This window comes from Chamaea fasciata, unplaced genomic scaffold (genome assembly GCF_029207755.1).
Source record: "Chamaea fasciata isolate MVZ Bird 193981 ecotype frontalis unplaced genomic scaffold, bChaFas1.0.hap1 SCAF_3, whole genome shotgun sequence".
In the NCBI taxonomy this organism is placed as follows: Eukaryota; Metazoa; Chordata; class Aves; order Passeriformes; family Sylviidae; genus Chamaea; species Chamaea fasciata.
In genome coordinates, this window is record NW_027094088.1 from 90,069,240 (window position 1) to 90,093,726 (window position 24,487).

At 37.2% G+C, this 24,487-nt stretch overlaps 1 protein-coding gene across 1 annotated transcript in view; it reads right to left on the reverse strand.

The window, feature by feature from the left end:
* Window positions 1-21,607, reverse strand: part of FAM83B (family with sequence similarity 83 member B) — a 44,971-nt gene extending 23,364 nt beyond the window's left edge. Inside the window, exon 1 of the mRNA XM_066179766.1 lies at window positions 21,164-21,607. Coding sequence (XP_066035863.1) covers window positions 21,164-21,607 — 444 coding nt within the window. The remainder of the gene's footprint in view (window positions 1-21,163) is intronic.
* Window positions 21,608-24,487: the final 2,880 nt, after the last annotated feature.

Consider the following 24,487-nt stretch of genomic DNA (forward strand, 5'->3'; position numbering starts at 1 on the left):
GAAGAAGACATGATTCAGACCAACTTTTCTAGACCAGAAAGGATAATTTTGCTTTTAACTTTGCTTATGCAAGAGCTGTGTACAATTTGTCATCTTTGAGACCTTAATAGTAAACTCATTTCTGAAACTAAATGAAATGGGAAGAGCTGAATATCTAATATTTATATTTGATAAATAAGTTACATATTTAAAATATCCTGCATGGGTTATAATGCTTCTGCTAGTGTGCATATATATCAGACAAAAAAAAATCCAGAAAAACGTAACTACATAGTTCAATTGTATAATACTGCCTGAAAACTCTTGCTCTTGCTTACAGGAGTAAGTAGGTACAACAGGTACAACTCGCAGAGAAGAGAATCCAAAAAGAACGGCAGGTATATAACACAGGGGTGGAAACAGTGCTGACTGACTCCATAGTAGATGCTGGAAAAAAATGGAATTAGAAGAAAATAAGTGTCTCAAAAGCAGGAAACACTGATTTTTGCATTTCTATGCACATGAAAATTTTGGTGTGTCCAAGTCAGCAGACAAACCTGATGTGTTTCAGGGTGGCTTATGATTTGGGAAGATAGACTTTGGAATGCCTATATGCAGTACGTTAAGCACAGTCCACATGAATGGCCTATTGACATTTTTAGCAAGTGGGAAAATAAAAGCATACAGCTGTGGAAGACTTGTAAGCTGTGTACTGTTACAACCATGAGTCTTATACCAGGGTGACCTTGCATCAAGTAAACACAAATTCATGCAAAGACTAGTATCTTCTAACATGGAAGACATTCAAGAGAAAACAAAACTATTTTTGTAGGCAGTGCCCAAATAAAAAAATAATAAAGAAAGGTTAACCAGATTTCAAATCAGTGAAAAGCTGCAGACCAAAGAGCCTGACCTGATTATATGACTGACTTAATGACCTTAATACTGAGCAACAAGTCCTAATTATATCATTACTTGTTGAAGGTTAGTCCTCTATAGACACTCAAAACTTTTTCCAAAAGGTAGTCTGCATAAGGAACACTAGTAGAGAAAGTGCTTCAGAGATAAGTGTAGAAGAAAACGAGGAATAAAAAATTGGGAGACCTTGCAGAAGACATTGTTATGTGTCCATAGAACCCCAACTGAGACTAGAACCAAGTCTAGTTAAAAACCTCCTATAGTTGATGGTCTAGAGAAGGTAATGCCAAAGTGAAGAATGGAAACTTCAACAGAGGCTCCTGTTAGTCTTTGGAAAGTAGTGGCATAATTTATTTGTCTTTAGGTTAAGAAGGTTAAGAAGGAACATTACAGTGTACTGCAATAGAGTAATACTTGTCGCAGCTGCAATTAGCAGACCTGGATGGCTCACATGCAAGACAGCAAAATTATTTTGCTGTTGGTCATTTTTAATTAAACTTTTGAGTATCAGGGAAATGATGCTTATGGCCACAATTCAAAAAACAGTTTGATGACCCAAGCTGGTTGCTCAGCCTGACTTCTGAAAGGAAAACCAACACAAGAATCAATTAATACAGAAATGAAGGCGAATCACTTATTTAGGGAAGGGTAAATGGGAAAACATCTTTTCAAATATTGCCTATTTCATCCTTTTTCGAAATACAGCTTTTGTATTCAGCTTCACACATGTGACTGAGAGTCAGTAATAGATACATGAGGTATACACACTTAAGGACTGGTTATTGGCCAGATGTTTAAAGCAGTTTTGAAATCAAAATGAAAACATTTTGATTGCATGTATTTCTAGCAACCTGTAAGGCTCAATAATGCTGTCACAAAAGGGGAAGCAAACCCATTACAATTTACAGATTATTATGGCCTATTTCTGTTCCCACTTCCCTTCCTTCTGTGACTGCCTTTGCCTTACTTCCCTCTTTCATCTCCTTCCCCCCTACCACTCCATGCCCTTAATTCTTTCTTTTTCCCTTCCTGTCCTTTCTTCCCTCTTTCAAGAGAGGAATTCCAAACTCACTTAAATTTTTGGAGGAACTCCAAAATCATTTAAAACCTGATATTGGATACTGAATGTGGGCTTAAGATGGGTTCCTACGCATTTTATACAAGCTTAAAAATACTCCCCTTTTTATTCCACATTTTATGACTATACTCTTGATATTCACAGTAAAACTTTTGATTCCTGCTACATCTACTATTTGCCTCAATGCCACTAATTTCAAATTCTATAGGTGTGCCTAAATATGTTTAAGGAGGTCAACTCAAGCAGTAATACGGTTAGAGCAAACCAGAAAAATACAGAATGCAGGCTGTTTAAAAATCCTGGTCATAGGTCAGTCATGGGTCAGTACAAGGGAAAGCCAGTGATCCTCTGGTATAAATAAGAGTGGATGAATAATGGAAAGTTTCTGCAGGGTTTAGCTCTGTCAGATTCTCTGTTCACCCTTAAAATTTTTCCAGTTCAGCTACATGACATAGTAAAATGCATTTAAAAGTAAAAATAGCATGCCTGGACAACACCTGTAGTAACATTTATGTTGCAGAAAAAGCAACAGCAATGATGTCAGATCAGTATTCTGAAACAAATATTACAGACATTACGTATGCCTGCATAAGTCCATATGGCATATAGTTATATCTGAATGCCAGTAAACAACCCAATCAGATAACTTACACTATTTACTTTTTTAAACATGCTGCCCATTGAGCAGGAACCTTCCCTGATACACATGAGATGCAGATTACACCACCTGCTCACAGAGCAGTCACAGCTACTTGTGCAACATATTGCTAATGACTCTGCGCTGGCAGGCTGCATTTCAATTTCACCTATTTTAAAGACAGGTTTTGAAACTAATTAATTAATTGTTGTCTGCAAATCATGTTCAGGTCCTCAGGTGAAATCCATCACCCTGGTTTACTAGATTATTTATTATAGATTAAATGAAAAAGGAAAAAAACCCTGCAGACTAGTCTGAAAGCATCAGCAGAACGTTCTAAAGATAAGATTAAACTTGTTAATAAGTAATTATGTGCAGCTTTTCAGGAAGAAAACAGATTCAAATTTTTATGCATAATAACATATGGAGCAAGATGTCTGAAATAGTAGGGAAGCAATTACAAAAACCCTGCTCAAGCCTCCCATGAAGCAAACTGAAATGAAGAAGATAAGTAATGCTGCAATTCTTGAAGCCCCAGTGGAGTGAATAGTGAATTGGAACTAAACAAAGTACTTAATAGAATTTAATTCCTGAATCAAATGCAGCATTAAAAAAAAATTACAAGTAAAATTATTATTAAAGAGTTATAATTTCAGTACCAATGCTATGCTTTAAAAATATTGTATTTATAAAAATTATTTCAATTTTTAAATCCTTTAAAAGTTTATTAAGTGAAATCCGACAATTCTTGTTCAAGTGTGAATCTTGCACAGATAGTGAGGTATTTGAGGGAGTTGCAAGTCAAGGGATAGGCGACGGAATTCAAAGATACAAGTGAAAAAAATTTAAAGAAACATCTCTTTCTTACTTGTTTCTGCCAGGTTTTTGCTCAACTGATCTTTAGCCTCTACGTGAGTTGACTTTTGAACAACCATCTCCGTCAAGCAAGAAGCAATCCATCGTTAGAATTATCATGTTGACACTATTATTTTGTAAATGCAGCATCAGTTTGCACTGATCTGCATACAGCTCTTCCACAACACCACACAAGTATTAATTCATCACTTGCAATTTGATACTGCAATTATGCAAAATCAGACAAAAGATTATTTGATTCTTGCGATAAAGTCTGATCGGGTGTTTATAATACTACATCTTTGTTATCTACTACTCTTTCCATTTAAAAGTGAAAATTTCTTTTTAAAGGTTACAAGTTCATTAAGCGTATTCATAATGTTTTCTTAAATCAGAGCCCTAGGCCACTTCCAGGACACATCTGGGGAGGAGCAGACACACAGCTAGGCTGCAAGACTTCCTTCCATGATCCACATTCCATCTGCCTCAGCCACAGATGGGCACGATGGTCTGCTCCTCTCATTTTTCTCATTCTCACAAGGACAGGATGCATAATGAAGCACTCATTCAAGAATCATTAAAATGAACAATTACTCAAATAAACGAGTTATCACTGTGCAAGTAACTGAACCCTTTATACTCAACTGAGCTAGTGACCAAGTTCACAGCAAGTTAATTGGTTTAAGGGGCAGAAGAGAAACATACTACAACAAGTCTTCCACTGCACAGCCTCATGTATGTGAGAGCATTCCCCTTTCTACAAAATATTCCTCCTAATGTGCATTGCACGCCGGTTCACACACACACACCCCTAACCTCCATTTGGGTAACGATAATCAGAGATCTCATCAGGAAGCCTGCTGAACATCTGCAAGACATGCAAAACTCCTGCTAGAGCAAGCTGGTATCCTCTAAAGCATCACAGTAGATACAGAATGGAGGAAGAAGAAAATCAGTCTCAGGGGCAACCATACTGCAGCTCTTCAGTACCTTTCTTTGCAAGATTCACTGCCTATTTGTGCCAGTGAAACCCCTGCAGCCACAAAACATTCCTGCATTGAATATGTGTACCTGAAGGGTATACATGCTAGGAAACATGAGGGGCAGAGAGGAAAATTCACTTCTTTTGCCATCCAAAGCAGAACCTTCTAATAATAAGGCGAGAAAGCAGAAACACCACTGACCAAACCACCCATGGATTTACATTAAGCCATGTTCTGTTGGCAAATTGGCTGTGCTGGAAAATGTGCCAAGCATGCTAATAGCTAAATATACTAGAAAACTTTAGTTGTTTGAAATAAGGTTGGAGATGAGAACATGCAATATACATCTGTGGAGGAGAGGTAAACATTTTATTCCAAGAACACTTTGTAAAGTGTTGCTTTTTGATGCAAAATAGTGCCTTTCAAATAAGTATTTGTTCTTACAAAGTACCTCTCAGGTCTCGGGAACATCTTCCCTTGAGTAACCTGCCCTCTCCAGATTCATGCCAGAAAGCCTCTCCCCATACCAGACTGCTATGCTCCCAGTGTATTGTGCACATTGCATGGAATCCACATCTTCTGTAGCACAGTGTGCACATATGCATGAAGAGGATTGCATAAGTGCACACACACTGATGGAAAAAAACCCACATTTTATTATTTGCCTCTTTCCTTTAGATAAAATGTTTCAAACCAGCACTGCATCAACAAAAGAAAAAAAAGAGCAATCATTTCAGATGTAGTAATAGGACAGTTTTTATCCTTTTTTCTTGCTCACTTAAAAAGGTATACATCTTTTTCTGCTCTTCAGAGTCTTTCCCTGTAATTCTGAATCTGCATTCAGATGTTGGTGCAGTGTGTACTCACTCAAGATTTGAAGTACAGCTGTCAGGAAGCAATTTTTCAGAGAGTCTTTTGGTTTACTGTGACCAGTAGTTGACAATTAAAAGGTATTCCAGTCTCCTTTCAATCTTAGAAATCCAATATACATTATTTTCATTGACACAGGAACAATTTTTGCAATGAAACAAGAGTCAGGTATGCCAAGGTAAGACTTTCATGACGCTTCTGTGGGGGACTGAGCATTTGCTGAAATGCAGCCTAAGCCTAAGCTAGAAACACTATTTCAAGTGAACAACAAAAAAATTATGTTTCTCATTGATGCATTGAGGAACACTGTGAGGAAAAAAAGTAACATCAGAAGATGGGCAAATAATGGGGAAGGAAACAACTGTTTCATGTTTGGATATTACTGAAATATTTCTGCTTGAATGCTCTAAAGCAAACAATCTCATGGACAAAACAAATACACAAAAGGTTGATGCAAAATATAAACTTTTAAATCACTGGAAGCACCTAGAAAAGGTAGATTTCAGCATAAGCTCTTGAAACTGTTCCCTACCCCTAGCACAAGTACCCCAAATTATCTATATGTCTTTACTCTGAGATTATATTCACATTTATAGGTGAAGAGTCTGTGTTCTACAAGGAATTTTCATGAAAGTCTTCCAAGTGCTAGACAATGTATTTAATCAGAATGTTTTTATATTCAGCAAAAAACAAAAACATACAAAAATCCCCGTATTTTTTAAAGGATGTAAAAGACCATGGAGACAAATGTAGGGAGCTAGAAAAACATGTAAATCACTCCCATTTTATCCAGTTCTAGAAGATATTAGCATAGAAATATATATTTTAATAGAGTAACGTTATTTACAACCTCCCGAATCACCCCTGGAGCAACTGAAAACCCAGAAACTTACTGAAATCTGCTTCTACTACTTCTCTGTCATAAAAGACTCTGGAAGAACTACCAGGAAAAATAAGCATTTTTGTTAATTCCTCTTAAATAAACACTTAAATGCACGCAGAAAGCTTTTCCTCTGTAAAGCGCAAACCATTCCATAAATACAGCAATAACATTTTGCATTTATTTTTATCTGGGAACTGAAAACATACCGGGGTGTGTGTGTGTGTGTGTGTGTGTGTGTGTGTGTGTGTGTGTGTGTGTGTGTGTGTGTGTGTGTGTGTGTGTGTGTGTGTAACACTGCTGCCCCGTGCAGGGACACCTGAGTCAGCCCATTGCTAATGAGCTTTGCCACTGCAAACAGTCTGGTCACGCTAAGGTGATGCTCCGAGGAGGGAAGACACCCTGCTCTTCGCAAGTGTCCTTGTGCACTGATGATCCCTGCAGTGTGAGCAGGCTCTCAGAGGCCAACAGCCAGGCATTGTGGAGGGGCTGAGCATCCCAAGGTCCCTATGAAAGCAACCCCTACAGCTAAAAATCAGCCTGTGCCTCACCTCACCCTCCAGTCCCACATTTAGTATTCTCTGCACCTTCTCTTTTGGCTGACTGTCATCTTGAGTGATGAGATACAAAAGCAGAAAGCTCAAGCAGGCTTGGTCTGGGCTTGCAACCTGGGTTTCCTGAAGCAAATTCCATCATTTAGAGAAAAGCGATTGTCCAAAAAAAACTCCTTATCTCCTGGGCAATAATGAATTAGTTACCCAGAAGTGTTGATGGTAAGACTAGCACCCACCTGTTTTAAGGTCAGATTTATTTTTAGTATCAGCTCTTTGAAGATGCAACACTGTCAGGCCTGTGTTGTGCAGGGACTCAAATGTCGTTATCATTACAGTCCCTCCCGACACCAAAAGCTGTGAATCTCTCAGTTTTATCAGCCTCTGCTGATTTTGCAGTCCAGAAACAGCTAAAAAGATGAAGAGGGAGAGGCCAAACAAGTTCAGAGTTTTTAAAGGCTACAAACACTGATCACAGGCTCATGGTTACCCAGCTCTCTCCCAAAACAACTTCCAGTAGAATCAATTAGAAAATCATATCTGAGAAGAAAAGCAATGACAAGACTCATCAATAGGACACACGAACAAGCAGTGGCATATAATCAAGAAGTACAGAAGACTGCTTTATACAAAAAAAAAAAAAAAATAGCATTCATTAAAATACCAGAATAACTGCTAGTCTTGGGGGGAGATCATGTCTCTATGAATGAGTTCAAAACTACAGCCCTGCCACTGGCATTTTGAGGGGAATGAACCTGGAGCATAGGAATTCTCATTAGATACAGTGCAAAGAGCCATTCACACTCCCAGGCACAGAGAACCCCAAAGCATGCCTAAAAAAACCTAAAAGGAAGCAAAACCTACAGATTCTGTGAAACACTGAAGAATATTTACAACTAAAAAACAAATGAAACATTTAAATTGAGATTTTCTTGGTTTTGTGGTTTTGAACAAATTTGAGAATGGAAGGAAAAAGGAATGTACAGTTTATTTCCATTAAAATCCTTCCTGGACAACCTGCTGACCTTCAAGAGCCAACCATGACTTTGAAATTAATTAAACTGTCCTACGTAAAATACCATTTTAAATTTTCATAATGCATTAACTTAGTTAACTATGTTCATAATTACAATGAAAGAATTTTGGCATACATCATATTCACAGGTGTTCTGTATTTCAGCCTGTGGCAGCTGCTGACAGCAAGCTTTTCAATGAAATTCCACCCTGTGTGTATTAATTTATATAAATATTTTGTAACCTGATAATACAGATTGTTTAAAAATATTTAACCTCAGTTTTTACTTTTTTTTTCCCAACAGGTAAAATTATTTCTCTTATTTAGTTTATATATTTTATAATCATAAAATTGATCCAAAGGGGATGCTTTGCATTTTTGCCATTTCAGGCCAAAATCCAATTTAGAGTTACAGATCAGCAATTTAAAAACAAAACCAGAATAGTTCAGTCCTTATTACTTACACTGTAATTGCTTTATTCATAGCTGTTGAAAAAGAAGAAAATACAAATCAGTATATTTTTACCGTAACTTAGGACAGTCAGTGGAAGTCACTAGAATTAGAAAAAAAAATAAAGTACTGGATTATTTTTAACTTTTATGTTACAATGCTTTCTATATTTCCAAATTTCTCTTCACTAGAGAAGTAGCTTAAATTCTAGTCAAAGTGATTTCTTTCATAATCTCCAAACTGGAGTATATTTAGCATAATTTCCAGAAACTGTTGGGACAGCAATGCCTCCAGCTGGTATCGACAAGAAGCTTTTTTGTACCGTATCAGGGGTTTCTTCTCTTTAGGGAAAATTTTAGAGTCTTTATGCAGATCCAGCAAAGACTGATCAAAGAGACCGCCCAGATTTAGATTTCCTGCGTAAGGAGAAATTATGCTAAAAGCCATGTTTTTTTCTTCTTGCATGCACTATACATATGGTGAATCCACACACACACTGTATGACAATAGGCAGCTCTGACAAAGTTCCACTTGAGTTTGTAAAACTAGAAAGTCTGTGTGAACATCAGCGTGAAAGGAAAGGCAGCCAACAATGCCACTGTTACTTCTTTAAAACAAGTCAGAAAGATTTCTGTATTTGGAATTAAAATGCCAGAGCTTTGTTTCTCATTCAGTATATTTCCACAACAGGTAACCATAACTGCGGTCCTACAACGTTTCAACAAATCGACTTAGCTGGAAATCCCCCCAAATCTTTAAACACCACTTTTTGTGGTATTTTCAAACTGATTACATTTTATGACAAGGATTATCTTCTAATGAGGCTTTCAGATAGAGTACTCGGTTTTGTAATTTCAGTGCCTGCATTAAAATACTGTTATTACATATTCCAGAAATTAGGTATTTTCCCTTTTCAAATTATTAGTGTTTTTGTTATGTGCAGTCTACTACCTTAAAAATAGATAACAGGGTTATGAACTAGACAGTAACACATTAAACTGAAATTTTTTTTTCTTTTACTTTATATCTCAAAGGACTACTTTGTATAATTAAATTTAGCAAATAACCTCCTCAGACAATATGAGCAATGTCTCTGCACAGAATTTGGCAGACTATGAAATTCTGATCCTTAGAATTTTTTTGAAACACCACTGAGAAAATTCAAAATAGGTAAACCTACCTATGTACACACCATTTTGTATCAACATGTCATAACTGTCCATTTCTCGAGGTAACTGTTTTGTTTCAATTTAAGAATATGGAGCATTTAAAAAACAAAATCCATAAAATATGGACAGTTCTAGCACAATAACTAAATTCCAGACGTTCACTTCTTACTGATTTTTCTATTGTTTTTCTTACTTGCATGCCAGCGTGCATGAAAAAGTGCATATGTGCTTTTTGCAATACATTTTGCAATCATTTTTAAAGCCTTAAGAGTACAAATTGAGAAACTTTTCCATGGAATTTTCCTTGCAGTGAACATAAGCTCAGTAAATGTGTAATGTGGCAGAATACAATAAAGCCTGTATCCCCCATATAAACTGTTACGGTTTGCTAGCAGAGGACTTAATAATTTTGGATTATTGCAGCTATTTACAGGAAACTACAAAATAAAATGCTTTTTGATGACAGTCTATATTGGCAAAATCTGTTCTTGCTCTTTATGTATCAACATGATAAATAAGTCTCGCTCTTGTACTTCTTTTGAAGGGACCAGCCTATCTTCTCTAACACTTATATGTGCATCCATCACACTTCTCCAGGATCTGGGCCTGAACGCAGGGACCAGTAAAGGGATTGAATAGCATCTGGGGAAAGGAAAACATTCCATTGGTTTCATGGCTTTGCTTGGCTTTCAGATATACAGTTATTCAACACAGTTTTAATTTACAATAAAATAATTACAGCAGTCTGCTTGGACACATTTTTTTAGGTGCTCACAGTGGATGCAATCACCTGAAGATGCGGCTCATTTTGGACTACAAATGTACTGTGGCATGATTTAAGAGAAAGAGATTAATTAAACATTCAAAATCAGACCCTTAATGATATATGGCCATATCCTTAGGCATCAATCCTGCAAACATATGCATGTTAAGTTAATAGAACCTCTCATGTATACAAATTACAGCATTTAAATCCTCCCAGAATTACGGATCTAATTTTGCTTGAAGGAAAAAAAAAGTGTCTTCATTGAGCAGATATTATATTTTTGTCTCTCTGTCCTTTACTAAATATTTCCCCCAAAATTTCTTGTCAAGTTTTACTAGATGTACTGTTTGATAAAATGAGATGAAAAGCAATTGTGTACACAAGTCACGGTTGTAATTAAATAGCCCATTGTAATTTCTGATACACAACTGCTAGATCCCCAAACTTTATAATTTTTGCTAAAAACATCAGTCCTGTTCAGAAAATATACCTTCCCAATATTTAATGTAAGATATGCAATTTATAATAAAAATCAGAGACCTGGCAATAAAATTGATTTGACTAGCAATTCAAAAGCATTGCTGTGTTTCTAACATCACGTTGGTGTTTTACAAGTTCTTACTGGGAGTGACAGAGGAGGGAAAAAGACACACTGTACTGCAAGCACTGTTTTCAGGTCTGTTGACTGGCATCCTCCAGGCAGCCATTTTTTTTATTGACCTAAGAGGGAGACAATATTCCCAGATGTCACACCTGGAACTGCTTTCCAGAAAGATGCCAGAAGTGTCTACAGCAGGCAGCAAATGTTCAGCTCTGTCTGAGGTGCACAGTGAAAGGAGGAAGGACAGAGGAGATGGGGCTGTTCAAAGGATAGAGCTGGAGAGGAGGGCAAAGAGGGAGAGAAAGAGGAACTATAACCAAAAATGTATGCATGATGGTTTCCTATCATACTGTGAGTATGGTCACTTCAGTATGCACAGTTTTCATGCCTTACTCCCACCCCTTTGATAGACTCTCAGGGAGTTACTTCTGATCAATGCTCACCACCACGGAGTAGAGCCCAGCTGATTCAAAGATCTCTGTATGTCTTCAGCTGTATGATGTTCTAAGACTCCAGTAACCTCAAGCTGCCAGCATTTTCACCCTGGGTGCAGGCTCCAGAGTGTTATGGTCCCTCTGAAAGGCCAAACAGTGTTTAGTTGCTGCACTGGTTTCTCATAAAAATCAACTAAAAGGACTGGCAGGATCCCTGCTCCTCTGACTTGCCTCTTTCTCAGCACCCAAGAACAGCACATCTTTTCCTTCCTTTGCTCTCCTTCCTCCAAAAAGCACCTGGAGCTCTGACTTTGAAAGGCCCTGGCATATACACAGAAGAGCTTCCTGAGCTCTCAAGAACTCATTGCAAAGAAACTGTTTGACTCCTCTAATGTCAAGATGAAGGACAGAGCCTTTACTTGGGACAGGAATCATGTAAGGGGTGATTGCAATATCCTATTTTGGCACTTCAGATCTGGACTAACTTTCATCATTAAACTTAGGCGTAAGAAATCAAATCATCTGACTAATGAGATTTCTGGCACAAGTGGCTTACTGATATTCAGTAATCCAAAATTCATTAACAGAATAGATGATGATATTACTGCAATCATTTTGTGCATCATAAAATCCATTAGAAAATACAGTGATATTACTAGTCCTCATGTTATGCTAAAAACATTAAATAGGGTGATAGCAAATAAATAAATAGAAGAATCAGTCATAGTTCCCCGTTTAATCTCGATGTTTAGTCTTCCCATTTCAAAAGTAAATCCTTTGAGCAAAATAACACAGTTTTTGTTACATTTTAAAGCAACTTTCTGTAGGCTTGTTAGAATAGTACATACTGCTGTAAAAGTTAGACCTGTAGATGGCTGTATTTTCAGGTCCATGCTCAGCAAAGCGAGGTTACTGATCTCTATCAAATACATTCTGTGCAGCCACAGAGGCCTGCCTATTATTTAAAAAACCCACACCCTTAAGAGTGACTTTTCAGGCAATTATTGCATGCCTGTGCTAATCCACCATTAGTCAGTGACAGGAAATTATCAGAACAGCAGACAGCTTCAGATATTTCTGTGCTCTGTCATGCTGGATGGAGACCTAGTTGCTTTGACAAGCAGCATCTCCCTGGCGTTTGAAGCAAATCAGTTTTGCTGGCTTGACACTAACTTCTGTTTGCTCCCTCTGATGTCTCTAATCAGAAGGCACAGCTCACTGGCAGAGAGTTCTGTCTGTACAGCTTAAGAAGAGCTTAGTTCCTTAGTGGGCATTTCTTGAGAAGGGTCCCACTGGGAATCATAATTTCCTTCTGTGCTGGTTATTTCACCTCATCCTCAACATTATTTCTTCCTTATCAAGCAAAAGTCTAAAGAAAAACACTAACTACAATGCCTCCTGTGGGCTGATACCACTCAGATTCCCTCGAATTCAAAGATGATGTCTTAGTGCGTTACCTAGTGCTTAAGCCATAAAGGGAATTTATTGAGCTGAAGTGCAACCTTCTTGGCAAAGCGTACCTGCAGCTCCAGGAAACAGCATGAAAATAAGGCTGAGATGTTACATCTGCTGTTTGAACTGAAGGCACACCTATTTGGCCACCTGAACATACAATCCAGTGCTACTGTTCTAGCCTGATTGCCAGTGGATGATGCAGATCTCAAAATTTTCTTTTCATCTCTAAGAGATATGGCACATAACTTCTCATATTATCCTATCACCCAGCTTTGTCTCTGACAGCAGCAGCACTGGCAGAAGTGAAAAGGCCTGAGGAGATCTGGTGCTGCAGTTAGCAAAAACCCCTGCATAAAAGATACACCAAGCAGCTTTCTGAAGGCAGCTACATCCCCACACTCACTGCTGGAGAAAGCAGGGGTCACCATGGACCCTGTTTTTGAGGAATCTCTTCTGTTCCCTCACACCGTACATCTGGGCAGTCAGCACGAGCACTCCAGAACAAGAGACAGAACTGGTTAAGATAAACTGCTGCTAGATAAGGTATGAGAACACCTTGTACACGTCACACCCTCCTTATCTGAAGCTAAGAAATGCTTCATGCTTTAACAAATATATTTGAAAAGTAAGCATTACACAGCTACGGTTTGCAGCTTTTATCAAGGAAGTACTGCTGTTCATCAGAAATTAGTCTGCATATTACAAATGCACAACAGTAATTTTTATCAAAAATTTTATATATCTGCATTTATATAATTACAAATGCAGTACAGCCATTTTTATCAACAACTAAAACCACAGATGCAAGAAAATAAAAAATGGTCCCTACTTGCTCTGAGTACTGTTTGCTAACGTATAATATTCTCACACTTTTGGTTTATAACTGTATCTTTAAAAAAAAAAGTGATTTATATTCATTTAATGCTCAGTGTATCCCAGCAGTCTCATTTACAAAACAACACACCCTTTGGTTATGTTCTTTGCTGGTTAGGATAAAGGAAAGCATACAAATTCTGAATCTTCTGTTTACACTGAAGCAGTGGTATGTCTGTACTGGCTGGTACCAATCACAAAGAGTACGAAGAGTAAGACACCAGTAATGTGAACCATATACAGACAAGCAGCGAAACTTAGTAAGTTTACTACTTCAGAAAACAGACACCTAAGATATGGGAAAGATGACAAACAAGGGCAAGGAATGCACAGAGAGTTTGGTAGCTTATAATTCTGTATTTATAATGCAAATAACACTACTATAAATTCAGCTGGCTTACTGATCAGCAGACTATATACTGAAAAATTATTAACTGTTGATCAAGCAAGCCATGGTCCAGATCTTGCAGTTATTTATTTTGAACAGCTCTGTTGAGGTGAGTCATTTTATGGATGTCTGCAGATCCGACAGTAAAGTAGCAAGCTCAGCGCCAGTTACACCCTGTTATGGTTGTGATGGCCAATGCTTCCTTCCTTCCAAAGGTAAATTACAGGAGGGTTTTACAGAGCAAAAGCCCTCTGAGGTCTCAGGCATGCTGACAGCATTTCTGAAAATGTGGACTTTAACTTCTCTTGCAATTTTATTGTATCTTTATTAGAAAATGGTTATAGACATACTTTATCAGCAGGCTGAAATGGAAGGCATGACTACACAGCTATCTATAGCAAGGTCTGCACTTCTTTTAGAGATGTAAATTAAATAAAGTGTACTTTGACTCTTCTATCGTGTACTGGCATACTTGCAGTACTCCTCAAAGAAAATGATGTAGCAAGTCGCTCTGAAATAATTACAAGTGAAGTAGATACTTGTATTCAGATCTGATATATGAGGAAACTTAACACATGTAACTCACTGGCACGCAATTCCACTCCTTCCAAACAGAAGAATGGGGAATTTTGAATTTCTTCTATTTTGTCAGCACTTCTCCACTTTCTATGTAGATTCTACCACACTGTTACACAAATACTACTTCAGTATCAGCACACCAAGCTATGTTCATTTAAAATTCTATCACAGATAATATAATATTTTAGTTTCCAAATTCTGATATATAACAAATTCAAAGTTTAAAATGACCCTAAACGTGTCCCCCTCAAAGCATCACTGACTGTGCTGGAAAGCTATCATAAGTTCAAAAGCAATGCTAAAACTGCAAAAGATGAGAAAAAGGCTTACAGATTTATGAATGTGAAGTGCTTAAGGCTATAGTTCTTCAGACAAGATGGTTTCCTGGCTGGAAAAAAAAAAAAAAAAAAAAAAAAAAAAAAAAAAAAAAAAAAAAGAACCACCAGAAAAATGGAGATCTCTCCAGGAAAGGAATTCAGATGAACAAAAATGGCACTTCAATATTATCAGTATTTTTTTGACAACCAAAAAAAGGAGAAGGACAAAACCCAAATACATTAGTCTGGGCACTGAAAGAAGCATTTTGCCTGGGAAAAAATTATTTTAAATCAACGGTTTTGTATTTATAGCATATTTTGATCTTTAATTACTTCAGCATAATGTAGTACAAAGTTATTGTTGAATAAGATAAAGAACACTTTAATCTACTGAATGTGCAAAAAGCATAAATGACTTCTTAATGGCACTTTTGTTTTGACTGACAGAGATTTATGTCAATGAGAGAAAATACTTTAATGAAAGGAATTGCTACAAAGCATATGTTTATGCTTACTTCTCATATGTATGTGAATGAGACAGACATTAATGAAGAAACAGAGCTGCCTGCAATATCTGGCCTTTAATCTTCCCTATTCCATTTTTAAATTTATCACGGAGGTGTGGTATTTTGATAACACATTAGCACAGTTCTGACATAAAAATGGCAATACCTAAAATACCTAAAAATTATTTAATTACATCTTTTAATACGAGTCTTGAAGATGTCAAAAGTCTTGCAAAGATAGCAACCTGTGAATAGAAAACTACCACAATTAGAAATTTCGTTTTCAAAGATTCCCACTCCCCAGGCTCTGAACTCTGCTTGCTCTTCAGTTTTTGGATCCTGCCCACTTAACAGGAGTGCTACCAGGAAAAATTGTGGGTTTCATGTTTAGAGCACGTAAGAACTGGATTTCACAAAAGTCCCAGGTTTTCCAGTTTATAAAATTGCTTGCGGATGTGTCCCATCGATGGCAGTCCTCTCTGCCTGCACTGTGAGGCACTGCTTCGACTGCTCTGGGACCACCCTTACACGGGGGGAGCAGGACAGCAGGGAGAGAAGGGGACAGGCAAGTAAAATAATTAGAAGATTCCAAAGGCAAATCCAAGCAGAGAAAATGCCTGAAATAATTACTTGTGAGCAGCACTACTCTGTAATGATAAAAAATTGATACTGGGTCACACAGTAGCAACAAGAGCAAGACCAGTCCTCTTTCAATACACAGCATGTACTCTGCGCAATTAGAAAAAATGGGAAATGATCTCACAGTCTGAAATAAATCTATCACAGACTAAAAACTATGTTTCACCTGGAAACCATACACATGACTGCCATGCTGGTTTTCAACCATCAGGAAGTCTTTTAACAGAAGTTGAGAGGAAGTTAATGATGAATTCACCCCTCGAACAGAGCAACTGAACCAAAAGGCATCTGCTGAAATCCTTGTGGGGCAGAATATCTTGGCAGGGAAAATGCTGCCTATATGCTGTCAGCCAGAAACTGAGTATTTCTAAGTGTGAGTCTCATCTTAAAAAATTATATCCACTGATTATCTAACACTTTAGAGATAATACAGAAAATGTCTGAGTGGGACAACTATTGCATTAATCTATTCGTTCTCCCTGAATTCAGCAGATTGCTCTGGTTCTTTTATACAGAAAGGTGCAGCCTCTCTCTCATCTGCTTGAACCAACGCGATTAGTGAGCTAAGACAAGCAGTGCCACAAGCACGATTCGTTATCATTGTTCCAGTCTGTGTTCAAATTATATTTAAAAGAGTTAGCAAAGAGTATAGGTGAAAGAGAAATAAAAGATTGCTCAACACATCCATATGCTACAAGGTTTTTTTCTGTATAGAAACATTACTGTTCATATAAGCATGTAAGAATTTGATTTTCTTTCACACTAGACTGCAGCCATTACTAGGCTATTATTATTTTATTATACACATGACCAAATGAGATTAACAGTAAATAATAGTGAATTAATAATGAACAATGAATCATAATTAATAGCAAATAATAATTAATTATTAGTGAATTTTTTTTCTGTAATACAAACTTTTGACTAAACAATACACAACAAAATAAAACAAAAAACACAAAAGTAAAAGAAAGTATTTTCCTTTTTATGTATTTGTAAAATGAGTCAACTGTTTTTGTCTGACCAGGTCCACTGCTCTAGAAAACAACGTAGGCATTACATTTTCTACATAACTCTCTCTCACAAGAATTCAAAAGGAAGACCTTTTTGACTAAGTGCTTACCTACAGTGTGTCCAGCAAGACTAATAACAAGTTACATTGATTCATGGTGTATAACGAAATTCTTTCCCAAGGGTCCAAGTTTTGCAACTTTTCTCATTAAAAACCCCAATCATGAGTATTTGAGCAGAAACAACTGCCTTTTCTATTTTCCACAATTATAGTACACTAACAATTCAAATTTTTATTTAAACTTCTAAGCAATTAGGTTTTTAAAAAATTCTTACAAGTATCACCGACTTCATGAACCCAGGCTTACGACTGCTAGTCTATTTGAATAAAATAAAGTCAGTGAAAAGTATTGCATATTTTCTGAATAATGTGCTACCTCATACATACCACCATAAATCCCAGAAGTATGTCAGGAAAGTCTTTAAGTGTTTTCTGGCATGTGCTACAAACCAGTAACCCTTGAGTTGTCTAAACAACATGGTTCTTTAAAAAACAGATTTTAATCCTCTCCAGGAAGAGCAGATCCTTATTTGGATATTAGTCTGAACTGTGCCTTCTCTCTAAAACTGTGTAGGAACATCTCCATGGTCGTCAGAGGAATCTTGCTACTGTAAAAGAGAAAAACACGCTGCTAAAGGCCCCTTCGGTGCTCTGTCCTGTCCTTTCCCTGCTGCCTCACCCTGTCAATTACACCTGAGAAAATAGTACAAGAGGTCTCTTGCACACAAGACAAGCCTCAAAACTGATGGTTTTGAGGCAACTCTTATGAACTCACAGAGGGAGAGAACACTTCATTAATGAAGTCTCTGTGTTACAGTGTACTAAAAGAAGGAAGTTTCATGTTAACCAGTGTCAACCCACTACAACCTGACACAGATGAATAATAATCTTGATATCATTTCCCAGATGAATAATCTTCTCAGTAAAAACTGCCAAACATTATCAGTTGCTCTTCAGACAGCCCAGCCGTGATGAGTCAGGCTGTAGGAACACCTCAAGCCTCAGAGAAGCCGGAAACCTGCCAATGATTAAAGGTAGAAGCCTCCAAAACTTAAGAGAAATAAGGCTACCAGCTTGTTTACAGAAGTCTCCATCATTAAGGTCAGACAGACCTTGCAGTGCTTCTTTCTCACATGGTTATACCAACATATGAAAAAGACTGGTGTCTCCCCAGTTGACAGAGTCACATCAAACAGCCTCCTTGTGTGAACACAGGTCATGTTGACAGAGGAGGGTGGTTAGCAAGCTGTATCATTTAGAGATGAGGTCTAGTTACACCAGCTGTAAGCCCCATCTTTTTGACGTCTTGGTTTGACCTAAGGCACTCAGCTAACATCATATCTATCCCACAGAAGTGCTGTAGTATATAGGTGACAATGTAATGCTGTGTTCTGTTCAGCAGTTTCCCTGCTCTAACAAAACTTCAAAAACATATCACAAGCATGGATTCATCTCTTTAGAATGGTTAGCTCATTTTTCTAGGATTTAACAGTATTGATCCTTTTCTGTAAGAATTCCATTATTATATCACCTGTACTTTACAATGAAGGTGATGTCTATAATTTTCATGCAGCTTGTGTACTCCAGAAATATGTGACAAGATTTTATTACAACATTTTTCTATAGTCACTGGTTTTAATCTAGTGTAGCATGGCCTTACAAATAATTTTCCTCTAGTCAGGAAAAAAATCAGTCAGCTAGAAAGTTGCTTAATGTTGTTTACAACATCTTCTTAAGGTCAAAATTAACATACATAATAATCATTTTAAGGAGTGACACTGTGATGCACCAAGCATGAAAGAGGTCAAGAATAAGTCCACTAATAGTGTCATCTTATCCTTATATATATATCCCAATATTCAAAAGCACCTAGGTTTCAAGTGGTTCAGTTTTTCTCATAATTTTTTGGGACAGTTTATACATATAAATACAAACCAAATGGGTTCCTTCATGGAGTGAATCAGCGCAGAAACATTCTCTGCCATGCCCTTGCAGGAGCTGGCTTCCTCCTACACCAAGTTCTCAGGTAGCCCAGTGAAATCAATGCCTGAACTCAAGACACTCAGGCTTGGTGCTTAAATTTAAGTGGTATGAATATGCCCACCCCCAACAGCCTGTTTATTTTCACACAGAAGTTTGCTGAAATTCCCATGGATTTTGCTTAGGGCTGTGTTGGCTGAACATGATTTGCTGATTTATTCTTTACAGGCTTCTGTTTTTCATGCGTAGTATTATCCTACTGCCTTTGAATTCTCAAGACTACACAACTCCACTACTGCATAACAAAGAACCTTGTTTAATACAATTACATTTTTTAAGTGGCTTAGGAGAAGTGCACCAGGCTATTTACAAAGGGCTTACTTACTATAAGCATGATTTAAATACTTTACCTCACTTAGAAATACTTTCAATTTCTCTATGCATCTGCAGACAAAAGAAGCTGAACAACACTATGTCTCTTAGATTTAATTGCTGGTCCCTGAAGCAACCAATCTATATCACTGTATCAAAAGTGTTATGGTTGTTGACATTAAGATTGTGCTGATCAACTAAACAAAACTTGCAGCTGTCAGATTTGCCAGTGACACACATGAAACATCCTCTTTATAAAGTGGAAGCAACACAAGCACATCAGGGAGCCAACATACTATGCATTCAACCTTCTTCCATAGCAAAGCAAGAATCACACCTAATTTTTTTCTACAGCTGCATTCAAGGAGCAACTAAGGGGGAATGGCCTAACCTCACAGCATTTCAAGACCCTGAAGAAAAACTGAACTAGTCTTCTCAACAGAGTTAACAGTGTTTTAGTTATTTTCCTTACAGTGGATACACTGGTAGGTCAGGAGTTGCAGTTGACAGAGTACTTTGGGCAATTCACAGTCAAGTCTCACAACATACCAAAACAGAAAATACCAAATCTCACTCAGAAAGGGATAAAGACAGAGAGAATTAATTAACTCTTCCTTGAGCACACAGTCATTCTAAATCATAAACTGTGGGATAAAAGGCCTAGTGATAACTCTGTTATGGCAACAAATTATATGCTTTATCTAAATACAGCAGAGACATTGTAAAAAGATGCAGTCCTTCCCTGCCCCGCCTTGTTCAGACCCTTTCTACTGCACACATTTACATGAATATTTCTGCCACTCTAGTGTTTACAGATGTATGTGAGATAGAGCCCATTCTACCAATTTAAAGGTCATGCAAAACACAATTGTATTTCACAGGGAAAATCTGAGACTGTGTCATACTTGCCAGAAATACTTCTGAAACTTTGTCATGCTTTTAAAAGAGGTATTATGACCCTATGTCAAACAGATCTGCATGCTAAGAGCTTTTTGATTTTTTTTTAACTGACATTGTTTTAAAAATTTACATCTTAAAAGTTTTAAACGGAAACACTAAGAGCAAAAGTGGTTTGTACATACACCATTCTGTCACTAAGGTGTAAGCTGGGTGTGCTGTAGGAAACTCGAGATACAAGTGATCCTAAGTGGAGACAAGTACATTTGGAAAAATGTCCAAATTTTCTAGTCACTAATCAGAAATGAAGGCAAGATACACAAGCAAAAACTATTTCCTTGTTGCCTAAGTCTAGTTTGTTCTTTTCATTCTGAGTTTGATTTCTGCAAGGACATGCGAAAATCAGAAAATCTGACTCTCAAGGTACTTGAGTTGGATGAACATTGAGGTGTTGTCTTCTTAGACTTGTCTGCCATGCCAAACCTACACATGTTCCCGCTGATGCAGGAGAAACATTAGTATAAATCCCAAAGTTATACAGAATTGTATCACTCACTGTATATTCAACTGAGGTCAAAGAAAAGGTGTGCTGATTATCTACAAATTTCTCATGCACCGGTCAGCATTACAGTAAAACGGTGATTATTCATTATAATGGTAGGATTAATTAATTCCTCCAATTAACCTTTGATCCCTCTGAATCAAGGTTAATAACACTGGTGCATGTGACACCAAAGGACTGATCCCAGTCTGGGAAAACCTTTCCGGCTGAATTGTGAGCAACCATATAATTTTTTCCTGCCAGGACAAAAACAAATATAAAAAAAACTCTTGTAATAAAACACCAACCAGATTATTACTGCCACTTTTTTTTTCCAATGTTATTTTTCATGTTTACCTTTCTTGCATCTCGTATCATCCTCCGAACGGTTTCCTTTATGGTGTAAGGTTGTGCCCGTGGTGGATGAAAAAGCAGATCAATACTTGTGCCACCAGAAATTCCAGGCATCAGATAGGGCCAACCTAAGTCAAGATTTGGAGCTTCTACATCTGATTCAACAGGCCAGTAGGTCCCCGAGGAAGACGTATCATCAATGGCATGGTTAGAGGAATAAACTGTGTTTTGGGGAAGTTTGTGAACATTGTTCAAAATATAATCTATTTCCTCATCTGCTAGGAACTCTGAGCATCTCTCTTTCGAAAGAAATTCTTTGTAGGCTTCTAAACCTCCTTCAATCAGAGCATCAATAGCTATTCGGTACCATTCCTTGTAATGGGGTTCAATATAGTTGTCTGATCTACATTCATCATGTAAGGAGGAGAGCAAAGATGAAGTTTCCATTTTCACATGTATTGTGTACGAAGTCTTTTAAGCGTCCATTCATGAGCCGATGAAATGTATCTGCAAAGAGAAAATAAGTAAGAAAACAGTAAGAATATTTCAAGGTATATATCACACACACATAGTTATTAACTAAAATACTTTTCTGGTAAAGTTGCTCTAAGTTTTTCTAGCATCTTCCATGAATTTAAAAATATTTTGAAAAGGCTCAGGAACTAATATTGCCACAAATTAAATATTAAATTGATAGATAATATATTAAAGAGATAGATAAAGAGCTTTTACATAAAGTAAACTAAACACATAATTCAGTGATTTTAGGACTTTCTGATATTACAAGCTATGTCAGAGCTCATGGCACACAAAAAATCCACACCAGTAACACTAACACATACCCAATGCATGCTCCAATACACGATCACAGGTTGTGTTTCAAAACCCCCTTTTCAACAACTGACTGAATACTGTCCAAAGAAGCACTTCAGAAACCAATTAAATTTCCTACTTTTTGATACATTACTGTCACTGCAATGCATCTCTTTTCTTTGCCTTCTTTGAAACCACAGTCATTCAGGTACTTCTCCTTATCTATCTGTTTTCCCATGCTGACCTAATCCATTTGTTGCTCCCAAGCAGGACCAGCCTACCTCATTTCAGAGAGTTATGAGGAACTCAAGAAAGATTTATCCTCCCACATCTAGGATCAAACTCTGAATCAGCAATTTGATGTCTAGTTTCCAACCAGCTCATTCCTTCTGCCAAAAGGAGCGGCTGCTTTAATCTTTTTTTTTTTTTTTTTTTAACATTAATAACAAAGTTGTGTACTGCTGATGTTTTATAAATTCATTCTTATACCTTTTTATTTCATTTAACAAGGTCTGAGAGGGTTGCTTTGTGCTTCATACTGGAGATTTAAGAAAGAGGGAGAACAAACACCCAGTGTTTCTTCCATCACATTTCTGCAACCCCCAGTAAATCACCAAAAAAATGTGGGGGAAGGTGTTCTATGGCAGCAACATCAGCATAGCCATATAAAATACAAATCTGGCAGCACATCTTCCAGGGCTAGGGCATGAAGCTTAAGAGAAAGACTGCAGAAGTAGGAAGCACATCCTACGAAGGCAGAAAAGATAGAAAAAACTTGATAGCTTGAAAGTTAACGCTGGGTTTCCCTACAAGCCTAATCAATAGTATAGCAGTATAAGAGCAAACAGTCATATGGAGTTCTGATTTCATTTACTGGCATATAAATGTAACTTAATTCCCTCTTCCCATCAAGACCTTCCAGATATTTCTGCAAACAGATTTCCACTGTCTGTTGGGAACAGTTTAAATCTTCCCGTAAGGAAATGTAAATTAGCTGTATTAACCTAAAGGAATGAAAATAAAAATCTCCATAACTACTGATACTTCAAAAACCAATTAAATGTTCAATTAAACCAAGATTTATAAGGAACTTGGGAAGTCTGAGGTTAAAAAACAACCAAGAAATAAAAATCCAGATCTGAAGCTGGCATCAGCATGTCATATGGAATATTTCCATTTGAATCCTGTGTCTCAGCCAAGTAGCAGGGCAGATCTTCCCAGATAGGACTGCTTTCGAGCCTGGGGGAAAGGAGTGTTCCTGGCTGCTTCAAGAGTAGCTCTTTGTGGTGAACTGGAAAGCAGAACACGAAAAGGATCTGACTGCTCTCCCCCCAACTAAGAACTACACGTATTCCTCTGACAGCTACTCAGGGCTTCATTCTACGCTGCTCTCACAAGAAGAAATTAAATGTTATAAATTAGGAGTGATACCATTTCCCTTCTCACAGATACAGATACAGCCTGTGGCAGAAGGTGACGGAGAACTAAGCACATAGTACAGGCAAGACAGACAGATTCAAAGATTAAGCTCTTAACATACTGTAAAATTAAGAGTCACATCAGGACTGGCCCAATCATCTGGACCAGGTTTTCAAGACATTTTAGATACAGAATGAAGAACAACCAAGAGTACAAAATGCAGCTACTCAGCTGAGTTGTTCTCAAGAGTCTGAACAGTAATAGAGGTGACTTCATTCAGATTCCAATACACCCTTCTTTCAGGGCCCCCCAGGACAAGTCATTCTCTAGTTACTGTAGTAACACAGTCAGTCTTAAAAGTCAGTCTTATTATGGCATGTGAAATAAATACGATTTTACAAAGGCAAGTGAAAGATATTTCTAAAATTCTTACTACTTTGGAATGGATATACTTTAAAAAAGAAATTTTTCCACTGACTGCATATATATAGTTGAGAAAGATGTGTTTATTTCAAAAGCCTGTCTGAATTGTTTTTTTTCTTCTCATTCTCTCCTTTGAAAATAACTTAAGGGAATAGGACTACACTTAATATGTAACATTGTGCAATATCAAATATTGAATGTTATGAACAAACAAAAAGAAAAAAATGATTACATGTGTGTTCTGCCTCACATGCATTTCTTTTATTTGGTTTGGTTCTTTCATTTGTTTTTCACAATAGCATAGTATATTGCTTGACTTTTCATTGAACATAATGAATTAATTAATTGTGGCATAGGTCAAATACAGCAACTTAGGCTCAGACTTATGCTGAAAGCAGGGTATACATGTAAGTTACTGTGTAAAGGTGAGACTTCTGGTGCAGCATATTCCAAACAAGAACAGTCATTTTACAGTGAACATCTTTGAAGCTGATGTTTGATTAACAAGTGCTGTTTACAAAAGAAGCTTAAAGCAGTGCACATTAATTTAAGAAAGTAAATGCAAAATTTGCCAGCATGGAAATAAATCACAGAACACTTGAGACAAATGAAAAAATTTTAATGCTGCTTTTTGAAATTAAAGACATCAGCATGAGATACATTCATATGAAA